Source organism: Sphaerodactylus townsendi, linkage group LG02, assembly GCF_021028975.2.
Source record: "Sphaerodactylus townsendi isolate TG3544 linkage group LG02, MPM_Stown_v2.3, whole genome shotgun sequence".
NCBI classification, from domain to species: domain Eukaryota; kingdom Metazoa; phylum Chordata; class Lepidosauria; order Squamata; family Sphaerodactylidae; genus Sphaerodactylus; species Sphaerodactylus townsendi.
Genome location: NC_059426.1, coordinates 112,448,547 through 112,476,026, shown reverse-complemented (window position 1 = coordinate 112,476,026; position 27,480 = coordinate 112,448,547). Strand labels below are relative to the sequence as shown.

General features: G+C 43.4%; 2 protein-coding genes across 2 annotated transcripts in view; both read right to left on the bottom strand.

Annotated features, from left to right (window-relative positions):
• The window catches only part of ALKBH3 (alkB homolog 3, alpha-ketoglutarate dependent dioxygenase), a 70,900-nt gene that overhangs the window by 4,835 nt on the left and 38,585 nt on the right, over positions 1–27,480 (bottom strand). The window contains exons 11-12 of the transcript XR_007243479.1: positions 25,552–25,725; positions 2,807–2,950 (exon numbers count right to left, since the gene is read on the bottom strand). The gene's annotated coding sequence lies outside the window, so the exon portion shown is untranslated. The remainder of the gene's footprint in view (positions 1–2,806; positions 2,951–25,551; positions 25,726–27,480) is intronic.
• On the bottom strand, positions 19,509–21,223 carry LG02H11orf96 (linkage group 02 C11orf96 homolog). The gene has a single exon (XM_048483765.1). It carries the CDS (start codon positions 20,541–20,543, stop codon positions 20,163–20,165), a length of 381 nt encoding a protein of 126 aa, XP_048339722.1. The 5' UTR covers positions 20,544–21,223; the 3' UTR covers positions 19,509–20,162.

The following is a 27,480-nucleotide window of genomic DNA, read 5'->3' as shown; positions in this document are numbered from 1 at the left end:
TCTCCATTACATCCTTCAACAAGGACTTCAGTAATCTAGTGGAAATTTGCTTGTGGTCCCTGGACCAAAGGAAGTCCAGTTGACCAAGGAAAGAGCTTTTTCAGTCCTGACCCTGGCCTGATGGAATGCTGTGTCCAATGAGACCAGGGCCCAGGGGCGTAACGAGGCAGCCCTGGGCAAACTAGCCCTGGGCAAAATCTGAGTTGGATGCCCCCCCACCATGGGCGGCCACTCCATCATCTCCAGATGATACCCTGAAATTTTGGTGCCAATACATCCAAAAATGCACCCCCTGCAGGAACATCCTAGAAATTTGCCCAAGAATCTTTGTTCTGCATTGAGTTTTCTGCATTGCTGTCAATGGGGGTTGCAGGCTGTGGGGGGCACATTTCTGAAGGCACAGTCTCAAAACTTTCAAAGGAAGTCTCTGGCTCAGGAGACTGCTCCTAATGATACTTCTGCCAAAGTTTGGGTGCAGTTTGGGTCTCAGAGGAGGCCAGGTACCATGGACCCTCAAAACTGTAGCCCCCATCTCCTATTAGCTCCCATTGGAAACAATGGGGATAGGGACACCCCCTTTGGGAGTCCATAACTTTGGACTCCCTGAACCAAACCTCACCAAACTTGGGGGGTAGCATAAGGACAGTCTCCTGATGATACGCTGAAATTTTGGTGCTGCTAGCCTAAAAACTGTGTCCCCTGCAGGCCAAAAATGGAAAACCACTAAAATACCCAAAAACGAACCCAGCATTTTGATGCCCCCCACAAGGTGATGCCCTGGGCAGCTTCCCACCTTGCCCAATGGGCATTACGCCAGTGCCAGGGCCCTGCAGGATTTTATGCGGTTCTGTAGGACCTGCAAGACAGAGCTGTTCCATCAGGCAAATGGTTGAGGCAGCAACAATTACCATATCTTGCCTCTCCCCTCTCTGCCCGCTCTTATGAGACAATAGGGCAGTTTTTGTCTGCCCCTTCTTTTTTATATCTGCCCCTTCTTTTTTAAGACTTACTGGAGCCCAGTGAAGTGAAGTTTCATCATCTTGTTTTAGTAGATATATGTAAAGTCTTTCAAAAATTTTAATGTATAGTAGATATTTATAGTTTGTTGTATGTTTTATATTTATATTATGTTGGAAACCACCCCAAGCCTGAGAAGGGAGGGGCAGTATAGAAATGTAATAAAATAAAAAATAAAATAAATCATACAAACTGCCTTGATTTACATAATATAATCTGCCTTGAGTCTCAGTGAGAAAGGTGGACTATAAATAATGTAAATAAATACAAAATAAAAACACTTGTAACTCCTTATCAATATACATAATTCTCAACATAGCCCCATCTGTAAATATTTAAACCCAGATACTAGGTTTCATGAACACACAAGAAAGAGGTTTCTACAAACCTGAAAATAAACCCAAGTTTGCAGAAAAATCTGAAATCTAATCTTTTTTAAAAAATACTGTCGGTTGTTACTGTCCCCCAAAATTAGAAAAGCATTTACCGTATCTTTAAGAAATGAGACCTGGGACCTTTGAGGCCATTGTGAGGGTTGCAAGGCAACCACAATAATACTGCCAACCTTCAAACCTTGGCTTCTTTCAGTAAAAGGCAGGAAGAAGGCCCTTTCCATGACTATTATGGCCTCCCAGTCCACTCCCACTGCTGTCCCTCCTTCCCTGGGATTAATTGGGGCTAGGACCAATAGCAACCACTGGACAACTTGGTACCATGCAATTTGTGCAACTCACCCAGGTGTGGCAGTAGCCACATGACTTGCCTGCCCTGTACTACTGATGTGAGATTGCCACAGGGAAGGAAGGAAAGAAAACTAAAGCCAATGTGGCATAGTGTTTAGAGTGTCAGAGTAAGATCTGGGAAACCCAGGTTTGAATTCCAATTCTCATAAAAGCTCACTTAATCAACTATATTTTTTATAAAGCTTGTTGAGTGACTTTGTGCCATCAGTCTCTTCCAGCCTAATCTACATGGCAGTTCTGAGGATAAAATGGAAAAAAGAAGAATGATGTAATTTGCATCTGGTCCTTGTTGGGGAGAAAGAAAGGAAGGATAGATGAAGGAAATAAATAATAAACAAAGCTGAAGACCAGAGACAGGGGGAGGTAAAAGAGAAAGAAGCAGGGAAAGGGGGAAAGATATGGAAACTGTGTGGGAGAATAGGATACAAGAGGAAATAAAGTGATAAACCATTGCAAGTTCCCCATTTGTCACTGTATACTTCTGTACAGTCACCTGTTTTTAACCCAAAAGTTATAGCCATTCATTACATTGTCTAGCCAATTCTGAGTGTTCTCGCTTTTGAATGTTCACATATCAATAGAAGATGAAGAGCATCGTTAGTTTTGGGCACAAATGGATAATTCATTAGAAAGATACAGTCAGATTTTGTTCAGTTGGCAATCTCAGTTCACAACCTGAGCAGCTAGCAACAGTTTCATTTTTAAAAGGCTTATTTTTCTCTAAACTGTGACATCCCATCTGCTTATATTTTATGAACAAACTCCTTTTTCTTCTGCATCTCCTCCTGAGCTATAGGCACATCTGACATGAATGTCTGGCAAACCAGAAAAGGATTGAGGATGAATAATCTGTGTTGATCAATATTTAGATGGCTGTTTTACCACAACTTGCATTAAGTCTCCCTCTTTGAAAAAGAAAATCCCACACAACCATTTCACTTGCTCTGCCTTCCCACTGTGGACTCCTGCACCTGTACATTAGAAAGCAGAGAAAACATTTCTCAAGATTTTGTGAATCAGACTAGATGTACAAGATGCCATCTTACCTCTGAAGGGAAAACCAGCCACTCAAATGAGCCCACAGGAGTCCTGCTGAAGCATCCAATCACCTTTGAGATGAGATGTTGGAGGGATCACAGGAAAATGAGAGTTGAGTTCTGCTTCAGGGGGAGAGCAGTGACTGTTCAGGTCTGGCTCAAGAAAAAGAGCAGGCAGAGTTATGGGCTGTCTGACAGAATAGAGTACCCAATGGTTAGGCATGTCTCTGGTATTAGGCAGACATTGTATCACCTACCCAATGGTTAGGCATGTCTCTGGTATTAGGCAGACATTGTATCACATGTATCACATTGTATCACATCACATCACTTCCGCACATGCAAAATAATGCATTTTCAAACCACTTTCACAACTGTATTGTCGAAGGCTTTCACGGCCGGAATCACTTGGGTGCTGTGTGGTTTCCGGGCTGTATGGCCGTGTTCTAGCAGCATTCTCTCCTGATGTTTCGCCTGCATCGGTGGCTAGATCCTCTGAAGATGCCAGCCACAGATGCAGGCGAAACGTCAGGAGAGAGAATACTACTATGTCTCGACCCTCCATCGAGAAACAACGCTCCACCTACAACTGTTTGCAAGTGGATTTTGCTATTCCGCACAGCTTCAAAAAGTACTGAAAGCAGTTTGAAAGTGCATTATTCTGCATGTGCGGAATGAGCCTTAGTCTGACTCTTGGGAAAGGCTAGGCTAGTGTGGGTGGAAGCTTGAGTGTTTGAGAAGATCCAATCTAGTAACTAGTTAGTAAAAGCCGTTTGGTGCCTGTAAGCATTATAAAAGAGTCTAACTACTCTCAGAAGCCATCAAAAGTTCAAATTTATGTGCCTCGGCCAGGTTTGCCTTTGTCTGCCTGGAGACTTGTGCTGCTGGTTTATTCCTTTAAAACCAACCTATAAATAAAAAAATCTTCTTAGTTGTTTATATATTAATCCAGTGAACTCAATCTCCTTGTGCACCACAAAACCTCACAGCAGCAAACCCAAAGACTATACACTTGCTAACTGTAGAATACCTTGAAACTGAGGGTAAAGTTTATAGTTCAAACCAAACCTAGATTCCAAAATTCTTAGGAGGCTGCATGAATTCTCCCAGCAGTTAAACAAAAAATTGTCACAGGAGGCATCCCAGAGAATAAACTATCTGTATGACAAGAGTCTGTTGTTGAGTAATCAAGAAGACCTGCTCAGCAGAGTCAAAACATTTCTCAAGATTTCATGAATCAGACTAGAAGGAGAGAGCAGTCTTGCTTTTAGTATTCCTTGACTAAACCCTAGTGGCTTCAAGGAGACTCATATATCGCTGGATTGTACCTAGGGTTGCCAGATTCATGCCTGGAAATCTCGCCCCCCCAACACAAACACACTTTGGGAGCCATGCATCAGAAAAAAAGATGCTGTTGATGTCACTTCTAGCTAAAACTGAGAACTGATATCACAGCAATGTAGTATTTCATCAATTATAGTAAAAACCATAGAAGTTCTTCCTCATCTTCCTTCCTCTGTTTCCTGGCTGTGCACTCCTCCTTAAAACTTCAACTCATTTTAGGCTCCGAAAGGAAACTGCAATAACCATTTTAGCTCAACAAGGCAACTGAAGAAAGTTGTGTGAGTTTGCCTTGGCTGCCGGAATGCTGTGAGGATATGATCTCATAAAATCTCAGCATTTGAAAATGTTGAATTTTTAAATTTCTTTTTTGGTTTAAGATTTTTCTTAAAACCTAGGGTATCCCCTTGATCGATAGAAACATTTCCTTTAATGTACTCCCCTTGTGGCATTCATCTTTTTCCTGTGCTCAGGCTATTCACACATCTGCTAAGGAAATAATCTCTTTCCTAATGTGGAAGTGCCACTTGATCCCTTGTAAAGGGTGAGGAAGAGCAAGGACGGCTCTAGGCGTCCTCCCCATCTTGAATGCCAGCCAAGGTGTGAATATCATTGGCTGGATGCCTAAGGAGGTTTGAAAAATATCTCCAGAGTCAGCCTGTCCTTAAAAGCCTCATGCTATTCGAAACACTTTTAGCTAGAAATAAGTCCAAGTGATTTTGATAGAATTTAATTCCAAAGGTATGTGTTTAAGATACCTAATGGATAATTGCATACCTAATGGATAATTGGTGGATATGAATGGATGTATGATTCCAGTGCCCATGAAAGGACAGAGTTTTTTCATTCCTCCAGTCTGAGCATTGTACAGTCTCAACATTTTGTGCAGTGGAACTAGATCACTTTCCCTCCCACAGCAGGGCACAGTTTTGCAATGGGGCATCAGCCACATAAATATTTGGTGTAGAGTCTAGACAGAGGCAAGACATGAATGGGAATGAGCCTGATGTGGGACTTTTGAGCAGTATTCTTAACACCTGGGGATTAGGCACAGAGCCCAGTAGTATATACTTTCAAGGAAAGCAGGTCAGAGCATAGTACCTTTGCTCCACTAGTAAGAGTTAAGATATAGTTTTTGTATCCCTTTTGGCCCTCACCCCTCCAAATTCATATGGGTGAAGGCATAATATAGTCTGTCTATTGAGCCCTGTGCAGGGTAGTATTCAGTGTAGCATGTAGTTTTGCATAAAGTCTGAGGTTTGATGGCAGAGTAGTTTGTTCAGCAGCTTATTCTTCAGCAACATTCTCTTCATATAACAGGAGGAAGGAAAGCATCTCCCATTAGGCTGCTCTCTTCTGTAGGGAAGCTCTCTTTTTATGCCATCAATTGATTTTATGGCTAGAAACTGAGAGAATTTAGGAGAAGGAGCAGGCTGGCTTCTGAAGAGGGCATTTCACTGTGAAACACTTCCTAGTTCTTTCTCATTTCAAAGAGAAGTATATAGACTCCCCACCCCCTCATCCCCAGAACAGACTTTGTGTAGCCTTTAAGGATTTAAAGGCTGCTTTGATTCTATACTTAGAGATCTACTGCAGACCAACATGGTTAGGCTACCCTTTCAAACTATAACTACAAAGGAGAAATTGTATGTGTCTTTTTATCAATATCTAACAAAACAAGATCCGCCATCCTAGTATTGCTAGGGCTCTGGGGATTAGTAGCTGGGATATCCTCCAAACTACTCTGCATCTTAGTTGTGAACTTAGTCATGTCACAGCCAATTTGTGGTGTCCCTGTAGAGTTTTCAAGGCAAGAGAGGTGGTTTGATATTGCCTGCCAACTTGCATACAGAAAACAATCATTTTTGAATTATCATTGGTAGCACCACCAAAAGCATGTGCATTTGACAACGTGAATTATTGTCCAAAAACATGGAAGCTAACATTTATTGCAAGAAAAATTAGCAGTTAAGACTGTGTGAGTCATTTGTACCAATGTGAATAAGGTTCTTATAAGTTTTCATACTCTTGTTAAGGTTTAGATGGTTAAGAGGTGCTACTATAATCCTATTCTGTAATCCTATTCTAATAATAAATAAATAAATAAACTCTTCTGCAAAATTGCAAATTTGAATCCTTGCTGACTTGGCATCATGAGAAGGCCTGATGCTCAATTAAGAGGTTACACAATTTTGTAGTGGACACTTGGCAAGACAACCAAAGCAGAGACCCAGATTCTCAGTCAGGAAGCTTCCTCATATCTTGTCTTCCCAACTACCATAGCCAAGTAGGCTGAGGTCCAAGTTCCCATATCTCATGGCCTTCCTAGACAGTTTGGGACATAGGAAATTCAGAAATCTAAGGATGGGAATAATAGTAGAACTAGAACTTTATGTCATTCCTGAGAAAAATGTTTGGAGAAGGGAGCAAAACAGGAGGGAATCAAAGGTGTCTGGCAGGAGAGTGGAATTGGCAAAAGTCACAGCCTCCCCCCCTATGAAACTTCTTGGTGGTAGCTGACATATGATCTGTTACATTTCTCCATATTGTGTGTGTGCCAAGGACAGAGGTGCCCAGTCAAAAAAAGGCAGCAAAAAGAACACACAGATCAGCAAAACCAAATTATTATTAATTAAAGTCCAGATTAATAAAATTTAAGTTATACCTTCCTTTGCATTCTGGATGACAGGCAACTCCCTAGGTCTAGTTCTTATAAATAGTAAGTGTGATAATAAATCTGTCTCTAAACTATACCACTCCAAATTGTAAGTAGGTGAGTATGTCGCCATACAAAGCAATTCATCGAATGTAGAAAGTTCTATTGTAGGGGAAAGGGTTCTAACACAACCTTTCCTCAGCTGTGTCACTTTTTATATGTGTAGTGGGATGAGGGGCAGAGGAGCATTCAGTTTAGTGACTTCTTACCTGTAGTCTGAACAGATACCATCCAGTAACTGATTTACTTATTGTCTGTTAGTGAAAACTAGACTTTAGTTCATATGAAAAGAGAGGATGAGTTTGTACAGCAGGTGGCAAAAGGGAGATCGATTGTACTTTCTTGTTCATGGGATGAGTTGTGAAAAGTAGCATTTATTAATGACTAATGGTTCATTTCTCAAAAAAAGCAGCCCCAGGGTTCAATACTTGCCAGAGAACCAGTACCTCATGACCTAAAAGTTCTGACCTTAATACAGATCTATGGAAATAAGCTACAATTACTCAGAGATGATATAAAAACATTCAGCACATGCTTATAGACAGTGGCTTTTTTAAATTATTGCACACATATTCCAAAACTAAATCTGAATAATCTGTGAGAGTTAGGAAACTGGATTCAATTTGACCTCAGGGACATGCTTCTGTTTTAATCCAGGAAATTCTAGTTCCTTCCTGTTACAGAGATGAAAATATGGGATAGAGGACAGTTTGTATCACTGGCCCTTTCTGCAGGGGCCGTACACAGCGCCCTAGGGACGGCAAAAATTCCATCCCTAGGGAGCTGTTCGCATAGGAGGCACAGCTGCTTCGCAGCTGCGCCGCCCTCACTCCTCCCCAGTGGTGCAAAGCCACCATTTTCCCACCTCGCTCCCCGAGCAAGGTTTTTGGAAAACAGCAGCTTCCAGCCGCTGCCGTGCGAACGGCAGCACCTGGAAGGCGCCATCCCTCCCCCCTTTCCTGATCGACTTACCTTCCCTGCGACTGTCCGGCGTGTCGCTGAGCCCTGGGGACATGCCCCCCCTGCCCTGCGACTCCAGAGTGGTCATGCAGGGCAGGGGGGGTGTCCCATGCGGGGCTTATGGCGCACTTCGCCCGGACCCGGCCTCGCAGGGAAGATAATGGTCGATTAGGCAATGGCGCCAGCGGCGCAATCAAGGTCTTCCCTGTTGTTCCCGGGACTGTTCGTGCGAACGGTCCCGGTGGGATTGGGTTGGCGTCATGTACGCCAACCCAACCCCCAGCGTGGCCATGCGGAAGCAGCCACTGAGACAAAGAAACTCAGTAGCTATTAGTTAGCTGGTCATAATGCCCTGCAGTGAGGGAGGTCAGATTTCCATTTCCTAAGGAGGAGGGAGAAAAGTAATAATAGGTGGCTTCTACACAGGAATGGCATTTTGTAGGTGCACTTGCAGATAAAACACATCAGAAACAGGCCTTAAACTCTGCAGGTTGCCCTGTAGTTTCCCTGTCCCAGTCTCCCAGAAGTGGTCTTCCCCCTGACCATCAAGGCCTGCTTTTGCATTTTTTAAAATTGGCAGTAATTATTATTTATATATCTAAATCCCCACATGTGCCCCCAACTGTGGATATTCAAATTCACAGATGGGGCACACTCTCCCCCAAACAGATTTCTATAGACTTGAAGGATCCCCTAGGTCTGCAGAAAAATCTAAAACCTTTTTTTTTAAGTGGGGGAGGTAAATTTCTTCCTTAAAAAAAAAGAAAACATTGTCTGCCTAGATAAAGTAATTTCAAAAAAGATTAAGCAATTAAGGAATCAATTAGATATGTTTTAAATTGAGGAAAGACAGAAGAAACTGAGACTTTCAGGATATTTTGAACATGCAAATGAACCTGGAAGATATTTGTGATATTACTTAAGGAAAAAAACTGAAAAAAGAAATGAGGTGAAGAAGAGAGATTAAGTTACACATGTAAAAAGAGAAATAGAAGAACAATTTGCTCTCTTTTTCTTAGACTTCTACAGAAAATAAAGTTTTCCATAAGACACAATGGAAGAGTTAATAAAAGGGATACCTACAGAGAAATTTACATCTGAACATAGATATATATTAAACAAAGACCTCATAATTCCAGTAATCAAAAGATATCAGTTCCAGGCACAAATGGATGTACACCAATATATTATAAATGTTTTTGAAAAAAGTCATGAAATAAATTAGCAAAGAGAAAACATACTGTCTTCATGGCAAGAAGCTTATATAACAGATTCACAAAGAAGGAAATGATGCATAATTACCATAGCTTTATAGACTCATTTCATTATTAAACATGGACTGTAAACTCTGTACTTCAATAATGGAAAAAGATTAATACAGGAAGAGAATATGGAATTTGTTCCAAAAACATATATGAAAGATAACATTCATTTTGTATTCAATGCAATAGAATTCAGGAGAGGGGTGGTGGTGAGAAAGCAGTGTTTATTTTGTAAGCTGCAGAGAAAGCATTCAACAATATAACTTGGTCCTTTTTATTAAAGGTCTCAACAGTGAGCTTAAAATACTCAGTAAACCATGTTGTAAGCAGATGTGCTGTCATCCAGGCTTTGTTGTGCCATTTATATGATACAGGCAGTGTAGAATCTGTAGATCCAGTGTTACAAGGCTTCAAAGCCTCATCCTACTATTCCCTAGGAATCATGTCTTTGAAGCTATGGGTTTTCTTTTTTAAAAAAAACCTGATGTAAATACAGCGCAAGATGGCTGGTGCAAACTTAGAAAATAATGTCAACGAGGATGTTGGGGAAATGTTTTAAAAATGCACAGTAAATGAAAACACTTCCACAAAAGAATCGCTTCCAGAAAACCATTTCCAGAAAAGAATCCCTGAAGAAGATATTCCTTTTAAACATATTCAGGCTGAAAACAAAATGTTTTGGAGGGAAAGCCATGTGAAACTTCACAGAGGAAACGTTTTATTTCCTGCCTCAAAATGTTTTATTTTGGTTTTGTGGAAAGGTCCAGAATCTGCAAAGTGCAATAGAACAAAGTATACTTGTAGTGCTTATTCCTATGCTTTGTAAATGATCTCCCCTAACTTCTGTTCAACAAACTGCTGTCCAAATTTAAAAGCAAACCAGGGGCAACTTGAGAATTGACATAGGGTCGACTCATCAGGCTAAAAGAATCAATCTATGTCAGTCCCCTTGTAACTTCCCACAGCAGCTGAGGTTGTCCTGCCGGAGCCGAGTTCAGAGGGCGGGATCACCTTGGCGCATCATTCACTCGTCGTGCCTGATTGGCTGCTGCGTTAGGGCGGGAATGCGCACATGCGTCCCTTTTTTCCAGTTTTTTTTACATTACATCTACGTAGCAATGCAACGCTCAGCTGTCAGCAGTCAGATCAAAGTGGCAACTTCCCCTCCAAAATGACAAACGTTTATAACACACCACCTGAAAGGAGGGAGGGATGAGGTGCGATTGATTGGGCGAAACGGTGCTGTGAAGGAAAAATGTTGCCGGTGCGAGTCTTCCGTTCTGCACATTGCCCAAAATATTAGTCTGTGATTGGCTGAACGGGCAAATCAACCCGACAAAGATTCCCCACTCCCGTCAGCTTTGCTTGAGTTGAACCTAGCTTCGCCGGTTTACCCCACCTCAGAGGTAGAGTCGAAAATTTAATGGCAGAATGGAGCAGAGCAGGACGAACCCACGTCAGATTCACCGGATGTGGGGAACACTTGGGTTGAGCATAGGTCGAACTTGAGTTCACATGGTAAGTGCGAAATCGCCCCAGGAAGGTTTGCTTCTGCTGAGGTCACAAAACTGTTCCATAGGTATCATAGGAAAAGGCTAAGGAAGAAGGAGGCCTGCATTTGATAGTGCTTGTTTAAAAGCTATGTGGTCCTTTTTTTCTGCATAAAAGGAGAGCTTGTGCTACTATTTCCATAAATCTTTCACTACTTCTCTGTCACATTTCCTTACTTTTACCTTTGTTTAAAAAGTGGGCAGCTTTAAAAATTAGCTATTTCTCTGTTAAATAAAAAGGGTTAGTCTAGGTACCATTCATTTAAAAAAACATTCTGTTCACTATATAGTAGCAGCTGAGTCATTTGCAGTTTTCTTCAGTGAGTGGCCTTTTAAAAAGAGCACTGTTTTTCTTCTCGTCTTTCTTTTCATCTATATTTCTTTTTACTCTGATCCAGCAGTAGTGTTCCCCCAGACAATGCTTCAGTTCCAGCAGCTTCAAAAAAGTAACAGGCTAACTTATAGCTTCTCATGCTTTTGTCCCTTGGATTTCTGAGGCTTTAAAATAGTATTATCCGGTCTGCCCTGATTTATGTTTTTGTTTATTTACAGAAAGATCCAAAGTCCCCTGACATCCCATTAACTATAGTGATCAAATGCCAGCCTGCTTGGCTCCAAATATTATACTTTAGGCCGCCAGCATTTGAGCTGGCCTCTATATCTATGCCTTTAAGACCAACTGATGCGCAGACATTAGCAAGTGATAAGGATAATGCTTATCTCCATTCTTGGGGAAGTTTCACCTGCTGATTTCTGCACAAGAGGCCAAGCTGGTCCCCCAGCCCTTTTTGGCCCATTAATAGCCCTATTGTAGCTATTGTTAGAAACAGCATACCATATTCCAGCAGAGAGAAAAAATGATTTGATCCCAGGCGTATCTCATCTCAATGAAACACAAAGACAAGCATATTGTCAAACATGTACAAGTAGGATTATTTCCTTATCTCCTAAAGATGTGAATTCACTCATCTACTCAGAATATTATGAGAGTGAATAAGATTACAGATGATTTTGTGAACTTCTGCTGTTACATGATAAAATAAAGTCATATGTGGAGAGGGGTGCAGTGATGGATTAAAATGATGGAACAAACACAACCAGGATTTATTTTAAAGTACAAACCAACTCAGCTTTCTTGTCTCTGACTACCTTAAAAATTGTGCTGAGAAATCGCCATGAAAAGCTTGGCGTTCCTGTAGAGCTCTCTGGGATGAGTATCAGAGCTGAAGAGATCATAAAGCTTTCATGATCAACAGAAATAACCAAATAAATAATATCCTCTGAGTCGTTTTCAACAATCCTTTTTGCAAAATACTGCATTTTTTCTTCTCCCATGCCGCCTCCTCCTCCTCCACTTTCCCCTTCCTTTTTCCTTCCCAAGAAAGGTAGTTTTCTTCACAGGGATTAAATAAGAAAGGGGTTTTAAATCAGACATAGAGAAAACATTCCCTCCAGCCAAATCCCAATAAACAATCTCAGTCTCCTCCATGCAAATATTTGGGGGTGGGGGGGAGAGACTGTCACAGTTGGAAAACAACAGTCATAAATTACCAAGGAAGATTTTATTTGGTTTGAATTCAGCGTCAGGCTTGAAAAAAAGGAAATCAAGAGGAGCTCTCTGTGTTTCCAAATGGCTACAAAATGCACTCTATACAAGTATCAGAGAACACCTTAACCCCAACATTTTACACCTGGTTCCTTCTATTAAACTCCTATAAAGATGTATTTAGGTGACCAGTTAAAAGGATGTGCTTCCCTTGTATTTTAGCATTTGAAAGATGGCACTACAAATCCTAATCTACAATCTCCATTTAAACAGACTAGCTGGAAGACCATACTGAAAAGAGAAGATAGCTTGGTTGCTACCCCTTCTCTTTTAAAAACATCTGGATGATGTGCACATCAGTTCAGAAGATCATAAGCACTCAGCCTGCAAAGAGATGACTCACATGAAAACTTAAGCTTATCAGTTTCATCTCAGCAGTACATTCAATATATTGGGTATGGGAAAGAATTAAATAATTATCAGTGAAGTCACAGGTACTAACCAACTGATCAGACCTTTACTAACTTTTACTATCAAAAGAGCCATTTTGCCCCCCTCCGCCTCCCCTCAGAAACCTGTCTGGAGCCATAAAACATATTTGAGCCTTACAGTGGAGGTAACACAGCCTATTAAGTCTAAATTAACCTATCAACATTACTAATTGGTCTAATTGTACATTCATTAATACATTTTACCACATGTAGCTATACTTTGCAGTGGACTATTTATGATTATTTGGTACTTTAACTGTGCATTTCCATTGAAACATTACCATGTTTTGTTGCATTTATGAATGGCCTGTGGACCATAATAATGATGAATTGACTGACCAGCAGTATAGTCAAGATAGTATTCCTAATGACTTCTTTATACAGCACATTTAAAAAATCACCAGCACAAAACACCCTGGTTATCAATAACACATATTGCTTTAAAATACAGCAGACAAGCTTTGTTCTATCCTTAAGCTCCCATCCCCTTTACACCTCAAGTCCAGCCCTTTCCCAATAGCTGCTGCCTCAACAAGATTATCAATCCACATAACTCCATGGGACATCCTGGTGCCAACCATCCCACTGTCCAGCTGAAGTCTTCCCTTTCTCCTCATTTCCCACAGTACCTTCAGCTCCTGAGCTTTCCTTTCTTGCCAGTCAGCCAGCCACTTCTTCTTCGATCTGCCTGGCCCTCTTTCCCTAGGCCCAGATGGCCTCATTTACCATTCAGGCAAAGCCACATGCCCTCTGGGTAGCCTGGGTTCACTGGGATCATGCTGGACCTGCCCGGAAAGTAGGGTCTGGTGACTGTGGACACTGGGGTGGTGGAGGGAACCCAATCGAGAGTACGGGCATGGCCTTTTCTTCATCTCTGGCACTTCTGCCTGACTCACAGGAGCAGGGAGAAGCAGAGCAGAAGCCTGCAGATGTTGATCATCAGTGGAACCAACTCAGGTGGTGAACATGGCAAGAAGATGCCATGGCAAGAAGATGACTCCTGGAAACCATGATGGAGTGTGGGAGTCAAAGAACCACTAGCTGTTGCAGCTGCAATCCACAGAGCCCCTAGCAAAATTGCCAAACAGCCAATCAGCAGCTGCAGCTCTTGAGTTGTTCCTCCTTCCTGGCCCTGAAACCTCTGCAGGAAATCAGCCGCTGGCCTCTGGGTCAGGCTGCACCTCCTGCATCACTATCTGGTCAGCCATCTACTCAGGTTGGCAGCCACTGTAGAGCAGCAAAAGAGCCCTGGTTTGCAGATACCCACAGCAGATGCATAAGACACACAGAGAGATTTTGATAATGCTCTAAAGTAACTCAACATGGCTAGAGAACTTTCAAACACAATAGCAACTTTGACACCAGATTTTCTTGGAGATATATCCAGTTCTCCCATAACAATTGAGTAGCAAGTGAGCATTTCTTAGAGTGATGTTATACTGCAGCAATCCAAATAACAAATAATTTTGTGTTTCCATAAAGACTGCTAATTTGAGCAGAGTACATCAACCCAAATACTTTTAGCATTGAGTTAATCACCATTAGTTTCTATTGATCTTAACAGTGTAGCTATATAGCTATGTGCCTGTCACACCCCAGCAATGCCCTTTCTCACATTGGTCAAACTGAGTTCTCTCGCTGTCACAGATACGCTCCGTATGCAACTTGACCGAGGCGGATCGGCGCTGCTGGTGTTGTTAGATCTCACCGCAGCGTTTGATGTGGTCGACCACGACCTTTTGGCCCACCGCCTGGCCGCCTCCGTGGTCCGGGGCACTGTCCTTCAATGGATTGTCTCGTTCCTCCGGGGGCGGAGTCAGCTCATTAGTGATGGTGTAATGGGACAAAGCTTCCCAAGAGGTGCCCGCTTCATTGTGGTGTTAATGCCATCCAGGGGGGGCATATTGTCCCCACTGTTTATTGCTAACATCTATATGCGACCTTGCTCCAGTTGGTGCGGGAGCTTTGGGCTGCCAGTCTGCCATCAGTAATGCTGGATGACACTCAGCAGCTCATTCACTGTCGATGGAGGCCGGGAGCTGTCACGCCCTGCAGCTCTACAGCATTGTTTGGGAGGCGGTCGCTGGTTGGATTTACAACAGAGCAGGTTAAAACTTAATCCATCGAAGACCGAGATCCTCTGGCTTGGCGAGATTGGGGAATTCCAGCCGCCGGTGTGGGAGGGGGTCACATTGGCGCCGACCTCCTCCGTCCGCAGCCTGGGGGTCCACCTGGATTCGTCTCTTTCAATGGAGACCCAGGTGGCCCATACAACCCGGGTTGCTTTTTTCCATCTTCGACAGGCCCGACGGCTGGCTCCCTTCCTCTCCAACACTGACCTAGCCACTGTGATCCATGCAACGGTCACCTCCAGGCTAGACTATTGTAACTCGCTCTACGCGGGCCTTCCCTTGCGTCTGACTCGGAAGCCAAAACTGGTCCAAAATGCAGCTGCACGTCTGCTCACAGGCAGTGCCATCTGGGATCATATCCAGCCTGTGTTGCACCAGCTGCATTGGCTCCCAGTGGAGTTCCGAATCATCTTCAAGGTGTTGGTGTTGACCTTTAAGGCCTTACACGGCCTGGGACCCTCGTACCTTCGGGACCGCATTACCCCATATGTCCCGAGTCGACCTCTGCGCTCAGCAGAGGCCAATTTACTGGAGATCCCCGGCCCCTCAATGATGCGGCTGGCCTCCACTCGGGCCAGGGCCTTTACGGCTCTGGCCCCTGCCTGGTGGAACACTCTACCACCAGCTGTCCGGGCCCTGCGGGACCTTGGAGAGTTCCGTAGGGCCTGCAAGACCGAATTGTTCCACCGGGCCTTCGGAGAGACCAGCCGCTGAGGGTGCCCTGCTTTCATCCTCCCCCCTGCTGTATAGGGTCCTTAACATCATCGGGACCCATCATTCTTCTTGGGAGGGTTGCATATGGGTTCGTGGGATACTGTTTTAGAATGAAAATTTTAAACTTTTATATGTTTATGTTTATATATGCTTTTATATTGTTCACCGCCCTGAGCCCTTTGGGGATAGGGAGGTATATTAAATCAAATAATAAATAAATAAATAAATAAATGGACACAAATTAGATTTTGAAAATTAAAACACTTTGAAACTTGGGTGAATGGGTGGGTAGGATGGCACTTCAGTCTCCCCGGATATTCAAGTGATAGATTTACTCCTGCCCTGGAAGTAAACCCCACTGAGTACATTCAGTAGAATTCTGAGCAGATCCTCTTATTATGCAGTGTTAAAGTTTGCTACACATTCGCAGCAGCGTTTCAAAAAGAGACTCCTGTGAGAAACTGTGGGTTTGGAATTCATATACAAATGTGGTTTTGTAAATCCACTTTACTAATTTATCAACAGTTGAGTGTAGTCTATTCTGACTTTTCTTGAAGGGTATACTCTTTTGACTGGAGTTTTTGTTTTTATTGAACTCCATAATGTAGTACAGCACACTTAAATCTTAGGCCTTTTGGCCTGTCTATAATGGAATAACATTACCAAACAGATGCCTCTGGTAGGTGTTTCTGCGAAGGGTCAAATGTCTCAACCTTCGAGATTGGGACTGCAGTAAAGATTTGCAGTGTGTTTGCTGAAAGATTTTGATAAGAGGAATATATGCACACTGTTGGAACTTGACTAACAGCCCAATACAGAGTGGGGGTGCTGAAAGGAATTGTGGAGGTGGCACAGCCCTACACCTGCAGAAATGCCCTCCCTGGGGCATTTTCCCCAGTGGAGAGACAAATCAGCTGGCCAATGGCTGCCACAGCCGCCTGAAATGGCCTGACATAGTGCTGTGTCAGCACCCCAGCACCACTACCAGCCTTGTTGGTGTAGTGGGGGTATTCTGGAGGGGTGGCCAGGGCCAGAGCCAATGTTAGCCATCTTCCACCCCAGCTTTCCCTGCTGATGTGTCATGGCCCCAGACTCTGACCTATGCCCCCGCCTTTGGGCCTGACCCTGCAGGGCAAAGCGGGCGGCAAGCACCAATGTGGTCAGGTCACAGTCCAATAGGTCAAGGCACGGGAGAACTGAGGAGCAGGCTAGGAATCAACGAAGAACCAGGCACACAGCTGCAACAGGTAACACATTTGTTGTACTCAAGCAGAAGCAAGGTCACAGCAAAACTTATATAGAGAGCCTTGTTCAGGGGGCTGGGATTCTGTGAGGAGTTAGTCCTCATCGGATGCAGAGGCTTCTAATTTCCCATATCTTGCTGCCAAACAAGCACTCCTTCTGTGCTTCTGCAGTAGCAGCCTCTGCTTCTGCCTCCTATGCACAGCTGGATCATCACTGGGTTCCCTAAGAGGATCTGCAGGCTCCTCAACCTGTATGCATCAGGCAGGGACGGACTGGATGTTGGCTCTGCTACTGTGTCCTCAGGTTCTGCCTCAGAGTCCTCTGTGTCCTGGTAAGTACCCAGGCGCTGGCTTATGACGGGGTGTTTTTGTCTTTTTTTCCCTCCTTGTGCTGCTGAAAGCCCTCTGGAGGTGGTGGTGGGGGTACTGCAGCAGCACTGTCCCACCCATTTGGGCCTCTGGATCTTGCTTCAGTACAATATCATGTAAAGCAAGGCAGTGTGTATATTAGTTAGAGTTTCTAAGATACAGAAGGCTGGTTTCAAATCTCCATGCTACCATAACACCCCCTGGGTATCCTTGTGCTGGTCACTCTGTTTTGTCTCGGTAATGTTCCATATTCTGCTGCTGCTTTTGGGAAGGATTCTGTATCCAAGATTATATATCTGATAATTATGCACATAGGATTATGAACAATTTGCCCTGTCAGGGTCTCTGATGTAAGAGTTTTATGGCAGAAAAAGTTAAGTAGTTAGCTAAAGCTTTCATTCATCACAGTGCTGTGGTGATGACCAGACTTTCTTTCTGCTATACAGTTGGCACAGGGGCATCCTTCAGGACCAGATGGCAAACATATTTGACTATTGTTTGACTTGTTTTAAGGAAGCATTGGTAGATTGTTTTTAATGCCAGGCCATTTTAACTCCTTTTGTAAAAGATATGAAACATTTCATCTGCACATATTTAAATAAATTAACATCTATTACTGAACACTAATCTTGTTTATTTCTAAAAGAGATGATAAATGTAGTTGGTATGGGTGTGGAATGATAATAGGTATCTAAAAACACAGTCTGCCTCTTTTATATGAATATGGAGGCTTTACAATGGGTCTCTCTCATTCCTGCCCATCATGATCAATTCCTAATCCAATCTCAAAGTAAATTATTGCAAGTGTAAAGGAAATGTAAATGCTTTTCCTGCAGGGGATGTCATAACCTTGTCTGCAATCTGAAAGTACAGTATTTTCCTATCCCAAGCACTAGAAGGCAGGAAGGTAAACAGCCTCCTTTAATGCCAAGCCAAATGAAAAGCTTAACTATATTACTATTCAAGCAAGGACACTTCCTACATTTTTATACAAGGCAGTGGAATTGGTAGTTGGATTTTTAAAACAGTGATAAATCTGCTAATCAAATAACTTGAATAACCAGGAAGGTGAGGCAGCAATTTAAATATTTCCTCTTGTCACTAAGTGTTATCAGCAGTCATCATCCTGCTCTAATATTGTACCACTGCATTTAGACATGATCCAGAAGGGCAACTATAGCCCCCTTTCCCCAAATAAACCTTTGTAGAGCACAACTAATGCTAATGGAAACTGTCTGGTTATTCTACAAGAACCTGAAGTTAGACAGTCACTGAGGATATAGGACTAGTTTATAGGTTAGCATAACAGGTTTTTTTCATTCATGTATAGGTGGTATGAGAAAACATACACAGAATAAGATTCCACTAAAGTTTACTGCTATGGTGAGGGAATTGTAGTCTAGATTCTATGTTCAGCTCTGCAGCATCACTTTTTGACTGGATTCACGTTGCTCAGTTCCACCAGTGCACCTTTTTGTTGACATGCATTTCTGTCTCCTATCTCACTTTCTCTCTTCTCAAAAACAAATCCTTGAGCACTGCAGGAGAGCAAAATCTGCCCTGATATTACTATGCCTGCCCACAGGCAGAATCCCATGTTCCACTTTACAGGATCTGTTCCATTTGTTAGCATAGGCTTCTAGAGATGCAGCGGCTGTTCCATGCAACCCTCCCTCTGCCCTTCTAGAGGACCACCAAATTAAAAACCTTTCTGATAGCAAGTTGACACATCCCAATGCTTTCCTTTAAAAAAGCTGGGAGGCAGAAAACAGCTTGATGCTGAGCAACAGCAGTCTTTTTAATCTCTACATCTTACATTTGCACTTTTTTTTTATTCATGTGCTTCCAACCTGAATGTAGCAGCTTGAAATGAGAAACTCTAAGGAGTGGGTGTGTAGAAGACAGAATCCTTCTTAGTGTTCAGCAACAGGAAGAAACACCTCTGCCTATAAAAACATGTGGTGGTTTCCCTCAAGAACCTTGCCTATTAAACTGTTACACTACATTCAGTCTCAGAAGTTAAATCTATTTGAATCAGAAAAAAAATCAAAAACTTTCCCACTCTAACATTAATCAGAACAACACTGATTCTCCCCAAATGTAAGAGAAATTCTAAGGCACTTTCATTTACAACTGATTTTTAATATCATGGTTAAAGATAGTGTGTGTGTGTGTGGGGGGGGGGATTCCACTCATTTTTGTAAAGCTGGAATGGACTAACCCCAAGCTGCAAGTTCTCCTTATTTCAAATCCTAAAGCACACTCTTCTCCACCAATACTGCCCCGCCCCCGCCCCCGCCAGCAGCCCTCACCAAGATTAGGGATTTGTACAATGCTGCCCCAGAAGGTTAAAACCATAGAGATGCAAGATCAAAGCATCCAAATACATTGCGCAAATATATCATTTTTATTTCTCTTCTGTGGAAATAATGACAGACATTCAGGTAGAAACATATTAAATTAATGCAGTAAAGAGTTTGAATGCAAAAATAAATATAAAGTCCAGAAGCTGATTGCATTAATAAAACATCTCATTTTTTCTTTAGTTAGAAAAGGGATGTGCATTTTTTTCTTAAATAAAAAAACAGCCAAGGTAGACATACATACAAGCACTTTCTTTAAAAAATATCCTGACCTCACTTGTAAACTGTTCTTTGAATCTACCACAGTCCCACTCGATATTTATCGGAGTCTTTTAGTTTTACAGGAGGCGCCCAGAAACTTCACCCTTCGAAGTTGATTCTTCCAAATCCGTCCTACTGTGTTAGGATCTGGATCTACGATACAAAATCAAGGGGGAGCGTCCAGTAGCGGGGGCCGCTGGGGTGTGTGTGTGTGTGTGAGGAGGACGACGAATCCCTTCAGTATAGTTTTAAAAAATATATTCTGCAAAGTTCTCCCCGCTTTTCCCTCTGCTAACTTCACTGGGAAGCCCCGCGGGGGGAGGGGGGGTGTTGCATGGGGGGCGGGGTGCCAAGTCCCTGGCCGGTCTTTCTTTCTCCCCGCTGGGGTGTGCCCGGGCGACCAGCAGACCAGCCTTTCAGAGGGTCGAGTCGGAGTCGCTGGAGTCCAAACTGTTCCTCAGGCGGCTGCAGCCGCTGAGCTTGTCCCGCTGCAGGCTGAGGTTCTGCGTGCTCCTGCGGAGACACTCGAGGGACTGCAGGAAAGACTTCTTGGCTTTCTCTTCCTCCATGGGGGAGACCCCTTCCTCCTCCACCTCCTGGATCTCGTCGAAGGTCACCGGCTGCGTCTTGAAGCGAGACTGCCGCGGTCTGCGCAGTTTGCCCCTGGGCAGCTTGGCAGGTCGGATGGGCTGCGGGAACTCCTCGGCGATGCACACGAAGTGCGGCATGACCGCCTGGTAGCTCGAGCAGATGCCCATCAGCTCGGCGGGCTTGGCTGCTGCGGCCGCTGCCATCATCTTGGCGGAGGGGGGGAAGCGGGAGCCGACGGGCCGCGCGACGTTTGGCAACTGCTCGGCTGATCCGGGGCTTCGGTCCTGCTGCGCGAGTTTTCCAAGGGCCAAAAGCGCAGGAAAGCCGCCGGCACTGGCCCTGTTTGCAAATTTGCGTCCCAACCGCAAGTAAAGTCCACTTCTGGCAACAGCAACCTGCCCGGAGAGCAGACCTCAATGCTTCCTGCTCCGCCGTCCCCAAGCCAAACTGGCTGGCTTGCTTCTTTGCTCCGTCTGTGCCGCGTCTCTGCCTTTAATATACCCCTCGCCTTCCCACACGGGAGCATGCTCAAATGACAAGCAATGCCATTTAAAGAAGATGAGGCCGCTTCCCTTCCGCCTGACGTGTCGGGCTCCGGGGTGGGTCCCCCTCCATGTTATTATTATTGAAGCGACGACGACGCCCCCACAAGCATGAGCCGCAAAGACAAGGAAAAAGCGACTGCGGAAGGCGCGGCGGAGGAGGGACTGACTGAGACCTCACCCCCGCCCGGGGGTTTCCTGAAGAATCAATGAAGCCCAACTGTTGTGCGGCAGCGACTATTCACAAGGCGATGGGGGAGAGGCCCGAAATGCACAGAGGAGCCCAAACACACGCTCGGCGGGAGAGCCGTGACTGAATATATTGACAACCCCATCCCCACCCCCCACACACAACGAACTGCAGTATTGGGCTGCAAAGGGAGGATGTTGAACACATTCCCACCGTTTGCTCGTACTCATCCCCCTGGTGTAAAACGCGACAGTGTGTTATTTAGACTGCTAAACGACCGGAAATTGGGGGGGGGGGGGAGCCCAGTTATGTCAAAGAAATAGTCTCTTCAGTTTACAGATGTAGTTAAGTAGCTACCATAGTATTAGTAGGAGGATTTGCCATTTATTGCTTGCAAACTAGTCTGAGGAATGAAACAAACTGTGCCCTTATCATTGTCAACTTAGACACACTGACCAAAGTAAAACCAATAAGTATAGAATTGGAGGAAGGGAAGCGTTTAAAATGTTGCTACTGGTCCACAACTTGCAAGTATTTGCTTGTAGGACTAAAACCAATTTGTTTAAAATAGTAAATAATTTTATAATGCTGTGTTAATCCTCTTGAAAGTTGCTTTTATAATGGCCTTTTCTTTTAAATTGTGGCTGAGCTTAACACGTTGAGGCTACAGTTGACCAAAGACACCTAGCCATGACCTGCAACCGCTGCATCTGCAAAAATGGTGGCAACTCACAAAGTGCCCACCCTGCGATTTTGTAAGGGGAATTCGACGATCAGATTTCTAACACAACATATACTTCAGCTCCACTACTAGGCACACACAAGTCTTGAGGTATTCATGTACAAACTACCAAGGACGTGCTTGGACCACTTGAAGCTGGGAGAAAGATAAGCACAAATTGCTGGTTCACTTCTTTTTTAAAAGAGCTTTTAAGCAACGGCAATTTTTCCACACAATTATGAGCAGGGTGACGCTGGAGTTGCCTCTTTGACCCCATCTCTCGTAATCCTGTCTGGTATTTACACATGGAGAGGACTTTCTTGTAAATAGCTTTTCTGTACATGAAGCCACACAGCTGCTAAAGGTTATTACTTTCAACACAAAATTTGGGATCGCTAAATCAATTCAAGTAAAGATGAAATTCCAGAAATGGTTGAGGGCCACTGCAGTGCCTGACCTCATCTACAGCAATGGTCCAGGGGACACAAATTTGGAATAAATAGACCTTGGCTTCAGGTTAAATGCTACTGGACTTGTCCCCACTGGCTTTAGTGAAGTTCTGGAATGGGGGTGAGGTACTTCATAGTAAAGCTGGGCAAGAAGTTTAATACCAGACTTTTAATTGAAAGGGAACAAAAGAGCCTCATCATCCAGTTCACTGTCAGTTACAAAATACACAAACTCGTTATGTGATTCAAACAGACTCACTGATCCAGTATGCCAGAGATCTTCCCAGTTTTAAGAATCCAACAGTCCCCTAAACATACTTACATGGTAGCTAGAAGATCTACTGTCTTTATATTATAGTCATTTCTCAGCATCATTTTACTCCTTCACACAGGGCATATGAAAATAATGAAGCTTGAACCATTTGAGGCATATTTGGACCATTTTAATATTATCACAAATTATTTTATTTCTCATACCTTTAATTTAAATATGAAAGTGAAGGTAGTTCCCTGTTGAAGCACCAGGTAATTACTGACCTATGGCGTGTCATATAACATTTACTAGGCATACTATGTTTACGGCGTGTTTTGCCATTGCTACCCCAGTCATCCACACTTTACCCCCAGAAAGCTGGGTACTCATTTTACCAACCTCAGAAGGGTGGAAGGCTAAGTCTACCTTGAGCTGGATACCCAAAGAAGACTTCCTTTGGGATAAAACTCAGGTTGTGAGCAGACCTTTGCCTGCAGTACTGCAGCTTATCAGTCTGTGCCACAAGCAGTGGCATATTTGCCTAGGGACAAGGGGTACCCTCTGTCCCCGGGTGCCACTAACCTGCTTACATGGGGGGCATAAAATATGCCCCCCACGGGACCAGGAAGATGGCAAGGCAGCAAGAAGTCCTGCTGCCTCATCGTCTTCGGGTGCCCTTGGTTCTGCCCATGTCATCATCAACATGGGTGGGAATAAGGAACCTCAGCTGCCACCGCCCCCCACCTCCACCCCCCCGGCTCCCAACCGGCAGTCCGTTCTGCCCTCTCCTCTGGGGAAAGCAAAAGTGACTGCCGTCTACTGTCCTCTGAGAGCTGCCTTTATAAGCACTGAGGCCAGGGGTGGAGCTTGGGGTGGCAGGGGCTACGCCCCCTGAGCCATGCTCCTGACCTCAGTGCTTATAAAAGCAGCTCTCGGAGGACAGGGGACGGCAGTCGCTTCTGCTCTTCCCAAAGGGCAGAAGGGGCTGCCGGCTGGGAGCAGGGGAGCCGGCTGCTCCGCCCTCAGGCACAGTGGAGGGGCGCCCGGAAACAATTTGTCTCTGGGCGCCATTTCCCCTGATATACCTCTGGCCGCAAGGCTTGTTTAATTTAACTATAAACCCTATAAAATAGAATGTGGGCAAGGGTCAGGAGACTCATAAGTCAGGGAGTACTATATTCCAGGATTCGAGCCCTGGCAGCCCTGCCAATCTGGGCTACATGCCGTGGTGGCGAACCTTTGGCACACAAGATGTTATGCACTCCAACTCCCAGCAGCCCCTGCCAATTGGCCATGCTGGCAGGGGCTGCTGGGAATTGTAGTCCATAACATCTGGAGTGCCAAAGGTTCACCACCACTGTCATAGTGCAATCATTAGAAGGTAACTTGGAAGTGGGGAGCTGGTGGAAGAAAAGCAAGGATTGGAATGGACAAAGTAAGAAGCGCCAATGGAGAAGCAGAGATAGTGCAGGATGGCAAAGGAGAACAGATGTGTGAATGGATAGAGGAGAGAACAGAGTTCAAGCAAGGGGGGAAAGAGGGACTGCAGGAGAGAAATGGGGTTTGCTCTCTTCCATGTGTAGGTTGTTCAACATGGATGTGACCAGTGGTGGGATTCAAGTAATTTAACAACCAGTTCTGGTGGTGGGATTCAAATAATTTAACAACTGGTTGTTTACAAGCACCATTTTAACATCCGGTTCTGCCAAAGTGGTGAGAACCTGCTGACTCCCACCACTGGATGTGACCCATTAATCCAATCTTGACATAGCTGAGTCAAGCTTGAATTGGTATACTGTCTATGTCTAGATGCACCTCTTTAGAATGCTGCCAGCAAGAAGGAATATGTTTCCAAGAAATTAATGAAATGGAATTTATGGTATTGACACCAGCAATCATCGGCTCACAGTAATCATTGGATTAACTACTGCTTCTACTTCAAATACCAAATTAGTTCCAAGAATGTCTAAAATCCGGTAAATTAAGAATGGGAAATGCAATTTCCAAGGCATGGGAAGTTTTTGAAGTGCTAGCTGGTTATTTACCTGAAGTAGAAAACAAGTAACTGGGGAAAAATATTTTCAAATTAAAAAAACAAGGGTCTAAACCATGAAGTACTAAATACATCAACATCAAAATACACAAGTTCAAATTAACTGCACATAGGACAGTTTTGTTTTAAAGAGAGAATCCTACTACTTTCCACTCTTCCCACAATACTCTCTCCCTCTTTTCTTTTTATGCTTGCTTGATACATGCAATAGAATTTACGGAAAGATACTTTGTTATTAAAGCCAATTGGAGAACTTCTTTTCTCCTTTGAGACTGTGAGCTAGCTAGATAACCCACAGCCCTGGAGAAGAAGAATCCCCCCCCCCCACCCCCCAGCAGAGGAAGCCTTAAGAAACCCCTGCCTGGTGCAGCCTCTTCTCCACAAGACAAGGAGAGGGAGTTCCCCTCCTTTTGCTGGGAGAAAATCTCCTTTCAAGATGCAAAACACTTGTCTAACCTGTCCAGGATCGTTGTGCAGGGTTTTTTTTTTTTTTTGCACTATGGGGTAGGTGGTAAAAGATAACTATCTGGGGGAAGCTGCAAATTATTATTTCATTTGCAAAAACTAGAAATTGACATATTTTTAGAAGAATAACTGACTTTTAAGGAATAAGATGCTTCAGGGGGGAAAAAGTTAGTTATATACATCGATTTAATTTAATATATTAGAGGGTGTCCTTTTGCCCTTCTGCAAAAAATGCAGAACAAGTACAGTAGTCAGAGTGTCAGACTATGGGAGACCCAGTTTTCAATCCCTCTCTACCATGCAAGTTGGCGAGGTGACCATGGTAGTCAACCTAATCTATCTGAGAGAGTTGTTGGGACCCCAAAATGGAGGAGAGGAGAATAATGTAAACCACTTTGGGCCCTCATTGAGGAAAAAGAGTTTAGAAAATTATTGCAATCATCTAGTAGTAAGCATTATTGCTTCGTTTTCTACAAAACTGATCAATGAAGGAAGTGAATAAATATGGGAAGAAAAATGACAAATTTAAAATGATACATACCATCAAAAACAACTCCAAAAGCTTACTGCAACCTTAGTCAAGATATGATCTGCCATTGATATTCTTGGTTCAAGTTGAGATAAGGTTTCATTAGGAAAGTCCAACCACTCAGGCCATATTCACTTATACAAAGTATATTTGGAAAGTTCCTCTGTACATTGCAAGATCATTCCACTGGATCATACGAATTAAGAATTAAACAATTTCACCTTCCGTTCTATAAGCTTAGAAACATATGTTCCAGTTACATGCAAGACTCCAGACCACAACTGATATTTTATCACAGTTTCTCTACCTTATTGTCATTCAGTTAAAGTATGCTGTACGTAAATTACTGTAATTAAAATACTGTAATTAAAAATGATGGCACTGGAATAGTTACAATACAAATTTTTATCACATATGCTTGCAAACTCTGTAGTTAAAGCAAGTGTAAAAATCAAGGTTAATCATACTGAAAGCAGATATCAAATATTTCTAATAAAACTTTTTTCTAACATGATCAATAATGTCACTCTAGAAGAAGCTAGTACACTATTCTATGGACTGTACTGTCTTCTCTCTACTGATGGATTGTTTACTGAATGTTGTGAGCTGCTCCAAGCTCTGTGACCCTAGAAAAGAGCCGAATTTAATTTTTTTCAAGTCACAAGTGTATTTTTTTTTAGCTTTAAAAATTGATACCCTGCAGACTAATCCAGAATTGGCCTTTTGAATCATCTGATGAATGATTTGAAGATTCTCTTCTGTAATTTTAACTTTTTTAAAATCAAGAAAGCTTTTATTCAGTAGCCCATCAGCTTCAAATTGAAATGCATCCCATATACAATATATGGTACATGGACTTTTTTTTTTTAACTACAAAGAATCTTCAATTTGTTACTCTACAGTTAAAGTGTGTCTCTTGGAAAAGTGTGTCTCTTCATTTCTCATTACAACGGGGGGCGAAGAGTACTCATGCCATTAACTTCCCAGCAGTTTCCCTGGCCAAACATTCTGTTTGGGTCTGAATTAATTTATCTTACTCCCTTGCCAAATTTCCTCAGTTTAGAACAGGGGTAGGGAACCTGCGGCTCGAGAGCCGCATGCGGCTCTTCTGTCCTTGCACTGCGGCTCCATGAGCCGAGCCGCTGGCCCCATCCTTGCCCGCCCTGCAGGTAGCAGGGCGGACACATCCATGCGCTTCTCAGAATGAGCGGAGTAAAAGGTAAAAAAACCCAATATATACATTGTTATCTTTATTTTAAATGTCAAAAATTATTTGCGGCTCCAAGTGTTTTCTTTTCCCATGGAAAACAGGTCCAAATGGCTCTTTGAGTGTTAAAGGTTCCCTACCCCTGGTTTAGAACAAAAGACAACAGCTTTAGCTGACCTTTTCCTTCCCTTCCAGATCTGCTCCCCCATATGTATTGTACCGACAATCTAGACTGGTTAGATTCAAATAGTGATATTATCCAGAGTGGGGTTTGGTTTTTTCTGATTATGATCTGCTGTGGGTTTACTGATAGGTCATATTCTGTTAGTCTCAATGCCATTTTTTTGTCATACACTGTTTCCTGATAGTTCGATTTTTCCTTGGGTTTGACATATTCAAAGCAACAATGGGACCATCTTTTTCTTTCAGCCTTGGCTAGGACCTAATTCAAAACTTTTCTCAAATTAAAAATATCATTTTCTGAGATAAATTGTCTCATCTCCATTCTTTAGTATTAAAAGAGCATAAAAGTCCATCCTCTCCATCCTAATTAGCACAGATGACAGCTACCTGACCACGTCTTTGAATCTTAGTAGCTGGAGCAATAGATCTCCTGAACATATGCCCAAATCCTGCATCTTCCACTTGAATCACCAACATTATAAGACTGGGGAGAATGTTCTTTCTTTGCATTGTAGGAGAATAAAGAGGTTCGCCATCATCATGCTGTGCAT

Coding starts and splice junctions, on each gene's coding strand:
- LG02H11orf96 (XM_048483765.1), bottom strand. CDS start 20,543: ATGATGGCAGCGGCCGCAGCAGCCAAGCCCGCCGAGCTGATGGGCATC.